The 13,027-nt window shown below is 31.2% G+C and overlaps 1 protein-coding gene across 1 annotated transcript in view; it reads right to left on the bottom strand.

The window, feature by feature from the left end:
- Positions 1-6,262: 6,262 nt before the first annotated feature.
- Positions 6,263-13,027, bottom strand: part of LOC139500362 (uncharacterized) — a gene marked incomplete at its 3' end in the record, with an annotated part of 28,360 nt that continues 21,595 nt past the window's right edge. The window contains exons 12-16 of the mRNA XM_071289106.1: positions 8,662-8,778; positions 8,104-8,258; positions 7,267-7,380; positions 6,755-6,875; positions 6,263-6,297 (exon numbers count right to left, since the gene is read on the bottom strand). Coding sequence (XP_071145207.1) covers positions 6,263-6,297; positions 6,755-6,875; positions 7,267-7,380; positions 8,104-8,258; positions 8,662-8,778 — 542 coding nt within the window. The remainder of the gene's footprint in view (positions 6,298-6,754; positions 6,876-7,266; positions 7,381-8,103; positions 8,259-8,661; positions 8,779-13,027) is intronic.

The raw sequence follows: 13,027 nt of genomic DNA on the forward strand, positions 1-13,027 counted from the left end.
AAAATGAAAGATACTGAAGGGATATTTAAAGTGATTGCTCGAAAATAAACTGACAACGCCATGACAGCTGAAAAAGAAAAAGACCAGCAGAAAAAACAACAGATCATTAGACATGTTAAACAAAACATATAAACCTAAAGACTGAATAACACAAACCACACCAAAAACTAAAGTTGATCTCAGGTTCACGGAAAGAGTGAGCAGATACTGCTCCACATGTGGCACTAATGAACATGTTATTTCTCAGATATGTTCAACTGGAAAAATTTTGTTTCACATGAATATATTAGCTTTGATCACCAAGTTTTCATTGTGACAAACAAACAGATTGGACAGTTTCGAATCTAAGAGTTAATTGATTTACCAAATAGATATAAAAAGATGTGGTATGTGTACCAATGAGACAACTCTCCATCCAAGTCAAATTATATAAAAGTTAACCATTATAGGTCAAGTTACGGTCTTAAACACAGAGCCTTTGCGGAATAAAAGAAAATGCGAGTTATAAGTGTATTAGACAGGAACCTAACAAAATAAATAAGAATAAGTGAACCGATTATGTACTTTAATTGTATTTTTTAAATAAAAGCTTGGTAACAAATGTAAACAATGTAAGGACCATTGACAATCATATCACTTCTCTGTTGTTTTATTTTAAAAACAAAAGACAATACCGGACTCCGAAGCATATGTTATTTTGATTTTCACATTACATATAACTTCACATATTTTAGCATTATGCTTTTGGATACATCTTACATGGTTTCATTAATTCAATCAATAAAACGCAAAAGCAAACGAAAACACTTTTATTTATGTATAAAAATGTATCTTGTTTTGTAAAACCTGATAAGGCGTAATGATACAAGATATTAAAAAAACTTGTAAACTATGAATTAAATTCTTCTCTTATAATTTTATTTGGGTGGATGCACATTTTATTTGAAACGCTACTTAAACAATTGCGCACGATAAACGCTTTTACAACCCTATGAATAAAAAAAATTACATTACATTCTTATCATTGCATGTTCTGTATCTAATTAACATAATCAGAGCGAGCGTAGTGAGAAAGATTGGTATGAAAGTGTGAATAATCGTGTTAAATTTTGTAATGCCTTAAAGGGTCTTAAATGTGATTAGGAAATAAAGTTTTTGAATTTATATGCTGCAATCATAAACTAAGTTTATGTCAAAGTTTTGTATTTGTTTTTTGTTCTTTGCATCATTTTGTCACATTGTCATCGATAACATGCAAAGTCATAACTGGTATACAATGTATGTTATACGGAAATAAAATGGGGATTTTGAAGTACTTTGCGATTGTGGTCAGCCAATCACAATTACGGAATCCGATACTAATGAAACGTACATGTAATTTAATTATTATAGGTCATTATACATGTAAAATTAGATATATATGTTGATACGATTCTAATATATGGTTAGAAACTTATGACGGTAGAACAAAATATTGTTGTATAACATGAGAATTCATAAAAACAGGATACAACATGCACAGTTCATGGACATTTAAACATAAGTATTAGATTAACCAACGTGACACGTTCTATAGTTCGTACCGCACCGACATATATAGCCATGTTATCTCATCAAACAAAATTTAAAATTTGTTGTAATTGCATAAATTTAAAAAGAAATCAGTAATTATTTTAATTTGTAAAGGAATATAAATATAATACATGATAAAAACAGTGTCATTGCCAAAAACAGTGTCATTTACTTGTCGATGTCAATTTATCATATTTGTTTCTATAAGATGACATTCATTAAAACGAACACCGCGTGCATTTAAGTTCAAATTAATAAGATTGACTATGACTGTGCAGTTGCTTAATTACTAGTAATAGGGAAAATATAATTGTCTACATTATATTTATTTATCGTATTACATTTTAATGACTGATTTTTCTAATTTATGTTTTCAAAGTTTTATACAAAATGCTAAAATTCGTTTCCCTAATAGATGGTACACAACCTGCTTTTTTGCAACAAAATAATTTTAAGACTTAAAAAAGTCAAAGCCATAATTTTATACAAAATTACTAAATATCACTTGAAATCATAAGAATTTTTGTAGAAAGAGTTGCATATTCTCGATTTTTTTTTTGGTAGTCTAGTAACAAGACATGCATGTAGCGATACTGAAAGCGTTGACATTTTATGTGCAGGTTTTCGTTTATGAAGACAAAATTTTTAATTTATCTTATTTCGCGATCTTGTGAACATGTCATCAAAAATTCAGCGCAAATAATTTGTAGATATCTTATTTGAAAAGCGACTTTACTTTTCTGGGTAAATTTAAAATCCGCACGAAAATATAACACATTATAACAAAAAAAGAAATATCCCAAAACAATGTTCACCTTTTTAGTGTGATCTATTGCTTCGTAAAATACTACATTACTACCAATTACATTAATACAAAGGAGATAACATTTATGAAGGTAAAGTTAACAATGCAATTCAAATAAATTGAATCAATCATTCATTATTGTATTCAGTAGTGTCATTGTCACTGAATTTGAAACACTGTTAAAGATCGTTTGTCCTGTAGTAGTAATCATCACCCGGAGCCTCTGTGAACATGTTGTTCATCTGTTCCTTCAGTTGTTCAAAACCTGAACGTTTCCGAGGATCATAGTGCCAACATTTCAGCATTACTTTGAAGAATCTAAAAATATAATCAAACAAATGTTAAATGAAGATACTGATTATATACTGTACCATGTATAGGTGTACGTGTTTTTTTCAAAGATTATTCATCGACTATCTGTTTGTGTGCAGATACAGCAAGGTTCATGACTTACCAAAAGATGTACGGAGTGTTGCACAGCTACAACCTTTTCGATAAACCAGAAATTTAAATTTGATATGAAAATAAATAAAGATGTACATGTACACATATTGATATAACATTTTGAGACTATTCTGTTCCATTCCTAGATACACTATAGACATGTTGCTTGACGCGAATAGCAAAAAGTAAAATCACAAAAATACTGAACTCCGAGGAAAATTCAAAACGAAAAATTCCTAATCAAATGGCAAACAAATGATAAAACACATCAAACGAATGGATAACAACTGTCATATTCCTGACTTGGTATAGTCATTTTCAAATATAAAACAGTAGTTTACCGCTGTTCAAAATTAAAGTCATACATCGATTTAGAGAGAAAAACATCCGGTTTACAATCTAAAACCGAGGGAAACACATCAACAAAAGGAGGCAAACAACGAAACTGTAGTATTACTAAAAATGTAGTATTCATATTTGCATTTGTAAAAGTTACCCCTAAAAACAACACTAGGAGATAAGGGAATGATCATTTAACTTCAAAGGGGTGGGGGTTATATTTGTTTTGTCCTAAAAATATATTGTGAACCCGATTTGATGGAGAAAAAAAAATAGTCAAGCAGATGATAATTCTTTTATCTGAATCCATATTTCCTCATATCTTTAAAAAAGTTAAATTTCATATTTTGAACGAAAAAATATTGGACTCAGAAAAAAACATAACCCCTCCCAACTTTTGAAATTAAATGGCTGCTTCTTAAGGGATCCATTTTATAAATTAAACGAAATGAGCTTCCATTTTGCATAAGAAACCCGTGTTGTATATATTTTGATATCGAATTATCTTTAAAAATAGATAAATACATAATTTAAAGCATGATTAAATTGATAATGGAAATGAGGAATGTGCCAAAGAGACAACAACCCGACCATAGAAAAAAACAACAGCAGAAGGTCACCAACAGGTCTTCATTAATGTAGCGAGAAATTCCCGCACCCGGATGCGTCCTTCAACTGGCCCCTAAACAAATATATACTAGTTCAGTGATAATGAACGCCATACTAATTTCCAAATTGTACACAAGAAACTAAAATTAAAATAATACAAGACTAACAAAGACCAGAGGCTCCTGACTTGGGACAGGCGCAAAAATGCGGCGGGGTTAAACATGTTTGTGAGATCTCAACCCTTCCCCTATACGTCTAGTCAATGTAGAAAAGTAAACGCATAACAATACGCACATTAAAATTCAGTTCAAGAGAAGTCCGAGTCTGATGTCAGAAGATGTAACCAAAGAAAATAAACAAAATGACAATAATACATAAATAACAACAGACTACTAGCAGTTACATTTGTTGTAACTGACATGTCAGCTCCAGACTTCAATTAAACTGACTGAAAGATTATGATTTCATTATATGAACATCAGGCACAATCCTTCCCGTTAGGGGTTTAGTATCATACCATCATAACATATATGAGAAGAACATAACCCGTGTCATGCCAACAACTGGTTTTTGAATAAATGTGTTAAGTTCCGATGCAAAGACCCTTTACAGACATTTATTCAAATAGAAAACTCTCTAAAATCAGTTTTTCTCACATTATTACTCATTTATCAGAATTAAAGTCTTAAAGAAATCACTGTGTATACTCTAAGTTTTTTCTTTACTATACATTTTATACCCCCTCCCCTGTTTCAATGTTTTAAAAAATTTGAAAACAAGACTTTAATTATTGCCAGCTTACCCTATTTGCATATTTTCTGATAAAAAAATGCCTAGAACCTGTTAAAAACTGTTTTGATAACATATTGAAAGCATATCAGAATATCAGAAATGTAATGCTTAGCAATTAATCATTACAACATTCAAGATTATATAAAGTATCCAATCCAACCTCTATCTCCAGTCTACATCTTACTGTATGCCTATTTGTCAATTAAAGAACACATTTTCTGCCTCAAATGGTCAATTTAGAATTCTTGTCACAACAGTATCATCTGTAACCATATATCTGACACAATTTAGCTACTATATATAATAGAAGTGTTCAAACAACGCCACATTTGCAATAGTTGTATGCATGCAGATACCAGTCTGATATAAATTCACTTAAAATGTTGTATAGATGACTGCTAACATCTGATTTTTGCATAACTTCCAAGCTATTGCTTTCTATATCAAGAACTTTAAAATCATAAAATCATAGCATTAACAAGTTAAATTATCTGTTTTATGACCCAGGGGGTAGGCAATTTTCTTTGTTTTTTGCCCCTGGGGCCTCAAATTTCCTAAATCATAGCTTGTATTTATTATGCCGTGGTGACAAAAATGCAGATTTAGGTGTTGCGGCTTACTTTTGGGTTATCTAAAGGACACAAATACCCCATAAATAATATTCAGGAAGGATCCAGAAGTTTCAATGACTGCGAACAGTAAATATAAGCACTTCTTAACAATTTAACTTACAAATATGCAAATATTATGATTCAATTTTGTATCCAGGACTTTAAGTAAACTATGCATACTGTAAACTGTGAATTTATGCTGAGTCATCATATTTAAGGCCCAGGATTCTATCAATCTTCATTAAATATTTATAAAACTTCTTATTTGAATTAATTTCTTTAAAATCTGTGAAATAAAGCAAATTTGGTTTAATTCTGAATGTTCCACTTTTTCACCCTATATAGGTTGCATTTCTGTAAATATTGACAATGCAATTTCCCATAGGAACTCCTTTTACGGCTAAAACTGTACCACTTTTACTATGAAGTTTTGATTTTATCCTAGAATTGAAAGTTCATATGCACCACAATTTTTTTCACAGGTCAAAATATAGGGCTGTGCGGCATATTTTCAACGTTTATATGCCCTGAACTTCTCAGAGTTTAAACTTACACTAATTTTCTTAACTACCCCTACCTCGAATGAAAGGTTACCACAGATTTCAATGTAAACAATATGCACGTGTTTATTTACTGGTAACATTCCCAAGTTCTGTCTCTGCGATATGGAACACAGAGAGCATAACTGGGAACCAGTATGTAAACAAAATTAATGTTCTATGAATATTCTATTACTCCCCAAAAGAGGCGTGTTTTGAGAAACAGCTGTATTTACAAAGTGCAACCTATAAGTGAATCAATATTAACGCCAAAATATGCAATCTTTAATGACCTGACAACAGTATCGTAACTATATCCCTTCTTAGGAAGTCTATTCAAAGGTTTTGTTAGTTTTTGAGGTGAATACTGACACCTTTGTGCTTTATAAAGAATATTTCCATAAAAAATTGAATGTGAAATACCTGAACGTATAAGAAGTCTGCATGTTGAGCTATATTTACAAATGATGTCCTTATACCGATGATAAAATTTAATAAATAAATGTATTAAATTATACATACGTATCATCACAGTATTCCGGTTTCTTCACTTCTCTGCTCTGTAATCCGGGATACGGTGTTTCACCTAATTGGTATAGATGATGAAATCATAATTATAAATACAACTACAAATATTCAATGATATTTTAGATCTTATGTTATGCATTCCTGTGCGTCTATCCTCATCTGATATTGCGTTTTTAATTAATTCAAGTGGACGTACAGATTTAATGTCTCTTTATCCCGGGTTTGTCTACTATACAGAGAATATTTATTGATTTTTTTCTCGTCTTAAAAATGTCTGAAATATTTGCATGTGGACGTTATATAAGCAACAATTAATCTTCTTTTTTTATATAAATATAATTATCTTTATTCAGATATGATTCAAAATCATTAAATGGTACGGTATTTAAAAAAGAAATCTTTATAAGTGTAATGTATTATAAATTATGTCTGAAAAATTTGTTTTCATTACTCAACTAATTATATTTTGCATAGTTGTCAATCATTTTGCAATGAGTGTGCAAACCTTCTCTTACCAAGTGAAAATATTTCCCACATAACAATTCCAAAAGACCAAACGTCGCTCAGCTCATTTGCATTTTGTGTGGATTTCATGCATTCTGGAGCCACCCACTTGATAGGAATTCTTTCATTTCCCTACAAAATATCAAACATTCTTGGTGTTTTTTTATAAAGTAATTTTTGGATTGCGATCTTTTCAGATCTCTTTTTTTTCAAATCAACAAATTAAAACTAATTAAGTTTCGTTTATTCTTACATTAAAAATAAATCACTCGCGTTAATAAATTAAGCAATTATATACTCAAGTCTCTTGAATTATGAAAAATAAATATATAATGAGGACTATCATTGTAAACATGTATAAAGACAACAGTAGTGAAAAGTTATGTAATAAACGTGCATATTGTATCATTCCATACCATAAAGGCATTGTTTACACGTTCCTTGAAAAAAAGGATATTTTGTTATAAATCATTTCGAATGCACGAAACCGACATTCTCTTCTGAATTACATTTAAATACTCACAGATTTGTCATCATCTCCTTCAGCAGAACTAGGGTCTGGACCGAAACCTGTGATCTTTGGTTCGTACATGTCGTTCAGTAATATATTTCGTGCAGCCAAACGTCTGTGAACAACCTAAGAATAAATTATAGATTAGAATATATGGATTTAAGGGGTACCCAACACTTTCACAAACTTAGACTTTAAGTTAATTTGTTTCAAAACGTTTTTACAAATATTTAACAAACATTTGAAAATATCCAGACATTTGAACCGCACAATGTACAGGAATAATTTGGTTGAATACCATATATACGTTGCAGCAGATTGGTATACATCAATTGTGATCATTTCAAAACATAATTTCTATTAACTTATAGTTTGTGATTAAAACTTTCTGCTGATTTTTAAAGAGTTCAGATCATTAGGTGTTCCGTACCTTCTGAAGTGCACAAGCTTTTAAAATTTTTCTTATCTGAAGCAGCAAGAAATAGATTCCCTATTCACAAGTGATGGATAATAAAGCAGTTTTACACTTATTCTTTCTTCATTTGACCAAGCAAGAGAACCAAGTATCATGAGTTGTGTTGTTCACAACTGATACACTGCTGCAAGTTTTACGTTTAAAAAAGGCCGAAGAGATTTGAAAACCATACTACCAAATTTCGAAAAAAAATCTAACTTGCAGTTCTTGTGGAGGAAGGTGGGTGGAGTTTAATACAATTCACCGTACCGGACAGCCGGATGGCGTCGATATTGGCGTTTTAGATTTTAAGAAAAGGTAGACTTTGTGAGTAGATTTATCTATGACAGCTTTTTACGATTAAAGTTTTACGTAAATGCATTATTCAGACTTACCTGCTTTGAGGCAAGAAAGTCCATTCCGAGGCAGATTCCAAAAACCATTCTAGAGAGTCTTTCATCTATGTCAACAGATATGTTTGACTTTATTGCTTCTAGAAATTGTTTCAGAACTCCCTTCGAACAGTACTCCAGTATCATCATAGGCCCACCTACATACAAAAATCGTCCTTTTTTATCGCTTTACCGTTCATGTTTCAACATATTTATACATTACTGTATTTTAAATAAGGAAATACCTAATCCAAGTTAGGAATATGACAGCTGTTTTCCATTCACGATCGTTTGACGTGTTTGAACTTTTGATTTTCGATATTTAATTTTAAATGGAGTTGGATACAAACATGTATATTTTGTTCATGCAAAATGTGTATTATTTGTCTACTCAAATACTTTGAAAAATGACTTCTGCTTCTGTGGTTGGAACAGTTTTCGACAATTTAAAAAAAAACAAAGAAAGTAAACTAGAACGAAGAAAATAAAAAAAAAATGTATATTTGAATTTAACAGAGAACTATAAGCTTCAAAAAACGACAACATACTGTTTACACTTACGGACTTCATCCTCAACACTTCCAATGAACTCCAAGACATTTTTGTGACGACCAACTTTTTTAGTATAGAAATTTATCTTTGCTTTCATTTTCATTATTGCTTCTTCGTTCTGGTCATCTAAAGATAAAAATAAAAACAAGTTTATTTGCCTGTTTTGTTCCAAAAGTTGTTTTCATTTTTTTTTTATTCCCATCAGTTTCATTTATTCCTCGGTAGTGCCAAGTCAGTATTAAATTATTTTCAAGTCGTTTCGTTGATTGAAAGAGTTGATAATTTGGTTGTGGCAGTTTTAATAAACTTTCTCTTATACATCTACTTTTGACATCGTTATTTTTGTTAATACATTTTTTTTTGTACATGGGTTTTAAGAGCTTATGGTAAATCCACATGTGTTTCTAAATTACTGTAACACATCATATCCAGTTTCTTGGCTATCAATTCACCGATTATATACTTAGTTTTGACAATTGGTTTGAATCAAACGCTTTGAAAATTAAAAAAAATTAAAAAAAGGTCTAAAAGGAAAAACTGAAATCGGCTTACTGCTACGTCATTTGTTTCCTAGTGAATAGTTGTCTCATTGAAAATCATACCACATTTCCTTATTTTAAAAGATGAATTCACTATTTTCATTTTCTAAATTTAGCTTGACACTATCAATCGCAAAATCATAGTACAGCTTTTATATATCGTGCATGTTGATTGGACGTGGCAAGCATCAATTGCATTTTCTGACGCCCAACACTCGAAACAAGGAATGTGTTTTTTTAATTTGATAGATGCTTTTTGTGTTTTTTTGTATATGTTTGTTTGTCTTGAGATTGTAACACAGTGATGACTGCTGTAACCATATTTTGACTATTTTACCGATTGTCTGTTTTGTTCACGCATCGTTATAAAAATAACGGAATTTGATGCGCCTGTCATAAAATTGAGAGGTTTATCGCTATAAAACCAGGTTCAATCCACCACTTTCTACATTTGAAAATGCCTGTTCCAAGTCAGGAATATGACAGTTGTTGTTCATTCGTTTGATGTGTGATATCCTTTGTTTTGCCATTTGGTAAGGGACTTTCCCTTTTGAATTTTCTTCGGAGTTCAGTATTTTTGTGATTTTATTTTTTGCACGATTGAATAACCATAATTATGTCCAGAGACGTCATGTGACTTGTTTTAACATTGAGTTGTCTCTGTTAGATGCATTCGAATAGAGAGAACAGTAATGTATTCAAACATCTGCAGGAACCAATTTTAATATGATAATTTGCAAATATCCAATAAGAGCATCTCCAGTATTATTTTTTTTCTAATCATCTCAAATGGAGTCCGGATTTCTCAAAATACAATACAATCATTCCTTAAAAGAACTGAGCTTGGATATTACGAACTATGTAATATGTATTAAATGTACCTTTTATTTCACTGAAAATTATATTCCGATATGTTATAGATAATGCATATTTTAAGGTTTTTCTTGTCGTAGAACACACCGAGGGGTGTAAGGATTGATCAAATGAAAGACCGACTGTAGGGAGTTCTTTCTTTGAGCAATCCTGGCATCCCGAGGTGGATTCTACGAAAAGAAAAACCTTAAAATATGCATTATCTGACTTATATACCGTCAAAAAAATATTGTTTTTTATAAAGATTTGAAAAATCTAGCATCCTATTTTACCGACCATACTAAAGTGGGATTTTTATTTCTAATTCGTTCATGTTTTAATACGCCCTACGGCTCATTTAAAATGTGAAATAAAACTCACTAATTAATATAGATATAAACCTTACATATTATTATCCATACACAATAAAAATATTTCTGTAACTGCACGAAGTCAGACGCAAATGAATTGTTACCATCCGATAACGGTGTATGAAAAATACAAGACACGTTGTAGGTAATGTATTGTACCAACTTAGTTTATGTAAAAGAGGGGGGTGCCATGTTGTTTGATTATTTTTTCAACAATTTTAATTGAATCGAATGAAATATTCAGAATGATTTTCTTTTGAATAGCAATACATTTTAACAGATAATCTGGATATAATTATCTCACCTTCTCCAACCGACCCCATTGTGAGGTACGTGAATGTTATTCAATAGAATATAAGAATATCATTTGATAGAGTAAATAGTATACATAAATGTAAAAAAGTTAAAAACTGACACGACCAGGGAAAACGAATATCAATACACATAGTTCACAGTATGATTTTCTATTCAGTGTGTACTGTCCTGAACATGCATGAAATATTTGCCACTGGTTGTTAAGCAACCATGACTCAATCAACCTATTCAGTTTAAATCAATAAGATTTTCAAACTGACACAAATATGTTAAATCTGGCTTCATATATCTCTGTATTGTAGCGATAAATTAACAAAACTTCACATTATTTGTTTTTAAAGTTAAAATGCGTACAAGATCGGGTTTTTTTTTTTACCTATCATAGATTTTACTTTATAAAATAAATTCCCAAATCGGCAACAAAAAACTATCAGACACATATAAATTTGGAGTAAATTATAGTTTGCATTTTATCAAGGAAAATAATGACCTCGTGCAGGTCATTATTATGTGCCTTGGAGCATATTTAATTGTAACATGGTATCGTCCGAGTTGATTCTTCAAAAGAATGACCTATCTTTCTGAAAGAAAATAACTCCATATAGGTATATAAATGTAGTGTCTGTTATGGTTCGTGATATTGGAACCTGGGAGATTTGATCAGACAAAAGGGTAACTTTTTTTCATATGGTCACTATGTATGGCTTTGCTAGTTTTTATTCATAACATGACAAAACGAAAGAACCAATTAACCCCCCCCCCCCCCCCCCCCAAAAAAAAATCTTCGATATAATTCGATATTATTAAAGGACCAGTTTTGTCAGGCATATCTTAATTTGTAGGTACGATGACATAGAAGAAGTAGTTTTAGAAGTTTATACCTTTTATTGTCTTCGCAACAACATCATGACATTCGGTTTTAGTGTAATACTTCGCCAGGAATATCACAGCAAATCTTCCGCGAGCCAATTCAGATTCCAGAGATATATTTTTGCGAGATATTTTCATAGTGTCCTCTTTCATATCCATTCCACCATAGAAGTAGATATCGTCGTCCTCCTTCGAAATATAGGCCCGATTCTGGAAATATAGTACAGAAAAGTAAAACAGTCACATTGTATCACACCGAATAATTTGTTTCAAATGACAATTAATACTTACCTTTTTACAAAATTAACTCAATTTTTTGGGAATGTAGGTTTAGCCTTCAATATTTGTACTATAAATCATCATTCAATAATGTAGAAACATGAGATAGTAATGTGTACACTACTTCAAGAACTTGTGAAAGTTTTATTTTTAAGAAACTTTTGAACAATACATGTTGTACCTACCACTAATTTATGACATTCAATAAATGAGCAAAAATACGTAGTAGGAAAAGAACTTATTTTCGTCTCGAATCAGGTCGATTTTCGGAGGAGATTCAAAGTTTTTTGTGCAATGTAATATATACTGTTCTTTTAATCTCCTCTCAAGATTGGTTATCTTAATGTTAACATGGGATGGGCAATTCAGATCGACATTGGTTGATTACACTTAGTTTTAATGTACCTCTGTTTTATGAATGTTCGAAAAACAATTACCAATTGTTTAATAGGTTAATATTTTGACCAAATATTATCACAAGTAAACACATTTCAGTCTAAAATGGTCAATTCAGTATGCTGTGAATCTATACAGAGATACATACGTGGTATGAGTGCCAACGAGACAACTCTCCATCCAAGTCACAATTACTAAAATGAAACCATTATAGGTCAAAGTATGGTCTTCAACACGGAGCCTTTGCTTATACCGAACGGCAAGGTATAATCAGCCCAAAAAATTGATAGTGTAAAACCATTGAAACGGGAAATCCATCGGTCTAATCTTTATAAAAACCGAAAAACGAGAAATATTTTACAACTACTGTATTACTCGATTTATTTCACTTGACTGGGCGGAGTTTAACCGGTTCGCTCATAATAAACCAGTCCATCTATAGATAGGTGTTTTAGGATAAACTCATCTATGAAGTGTCCAGTAATTCTTTTGTAAATTTCTTTGATGACACTGATAGGTGATTAGAAATCAGTAATAATTATAACGGCAATCATCCTAATCACACACATCTTCAAGTAGACTGTCCTTATGCAAATTAAAACGTAAGCTCCGCCCGATCAGTAGAAATAACATTGGTAATACAGTCTGAACAATGACCTTAATTGAAATGCAAGCGAATTGTCTAAACAAAATGAATTTACCGCAGTTGAGAAGTTTATAAGTTAATTGAAAACTATTCAATATTTTATGTTT

The sequence above is a fragment of the Mytilus edulis genome, chromosome 13 (genome assembly GCF_963676685.1).
Source record: "Mytilus edulis chromosome 13, xbMytEdul2.2, whole genome shotgun sequence".
Lineage (NCBI taxonomy): Eukaryota > Metazoa > Mollusca > Bivalvia > Mytilida > Mytilidae > Mytilus > Mytilus edulis.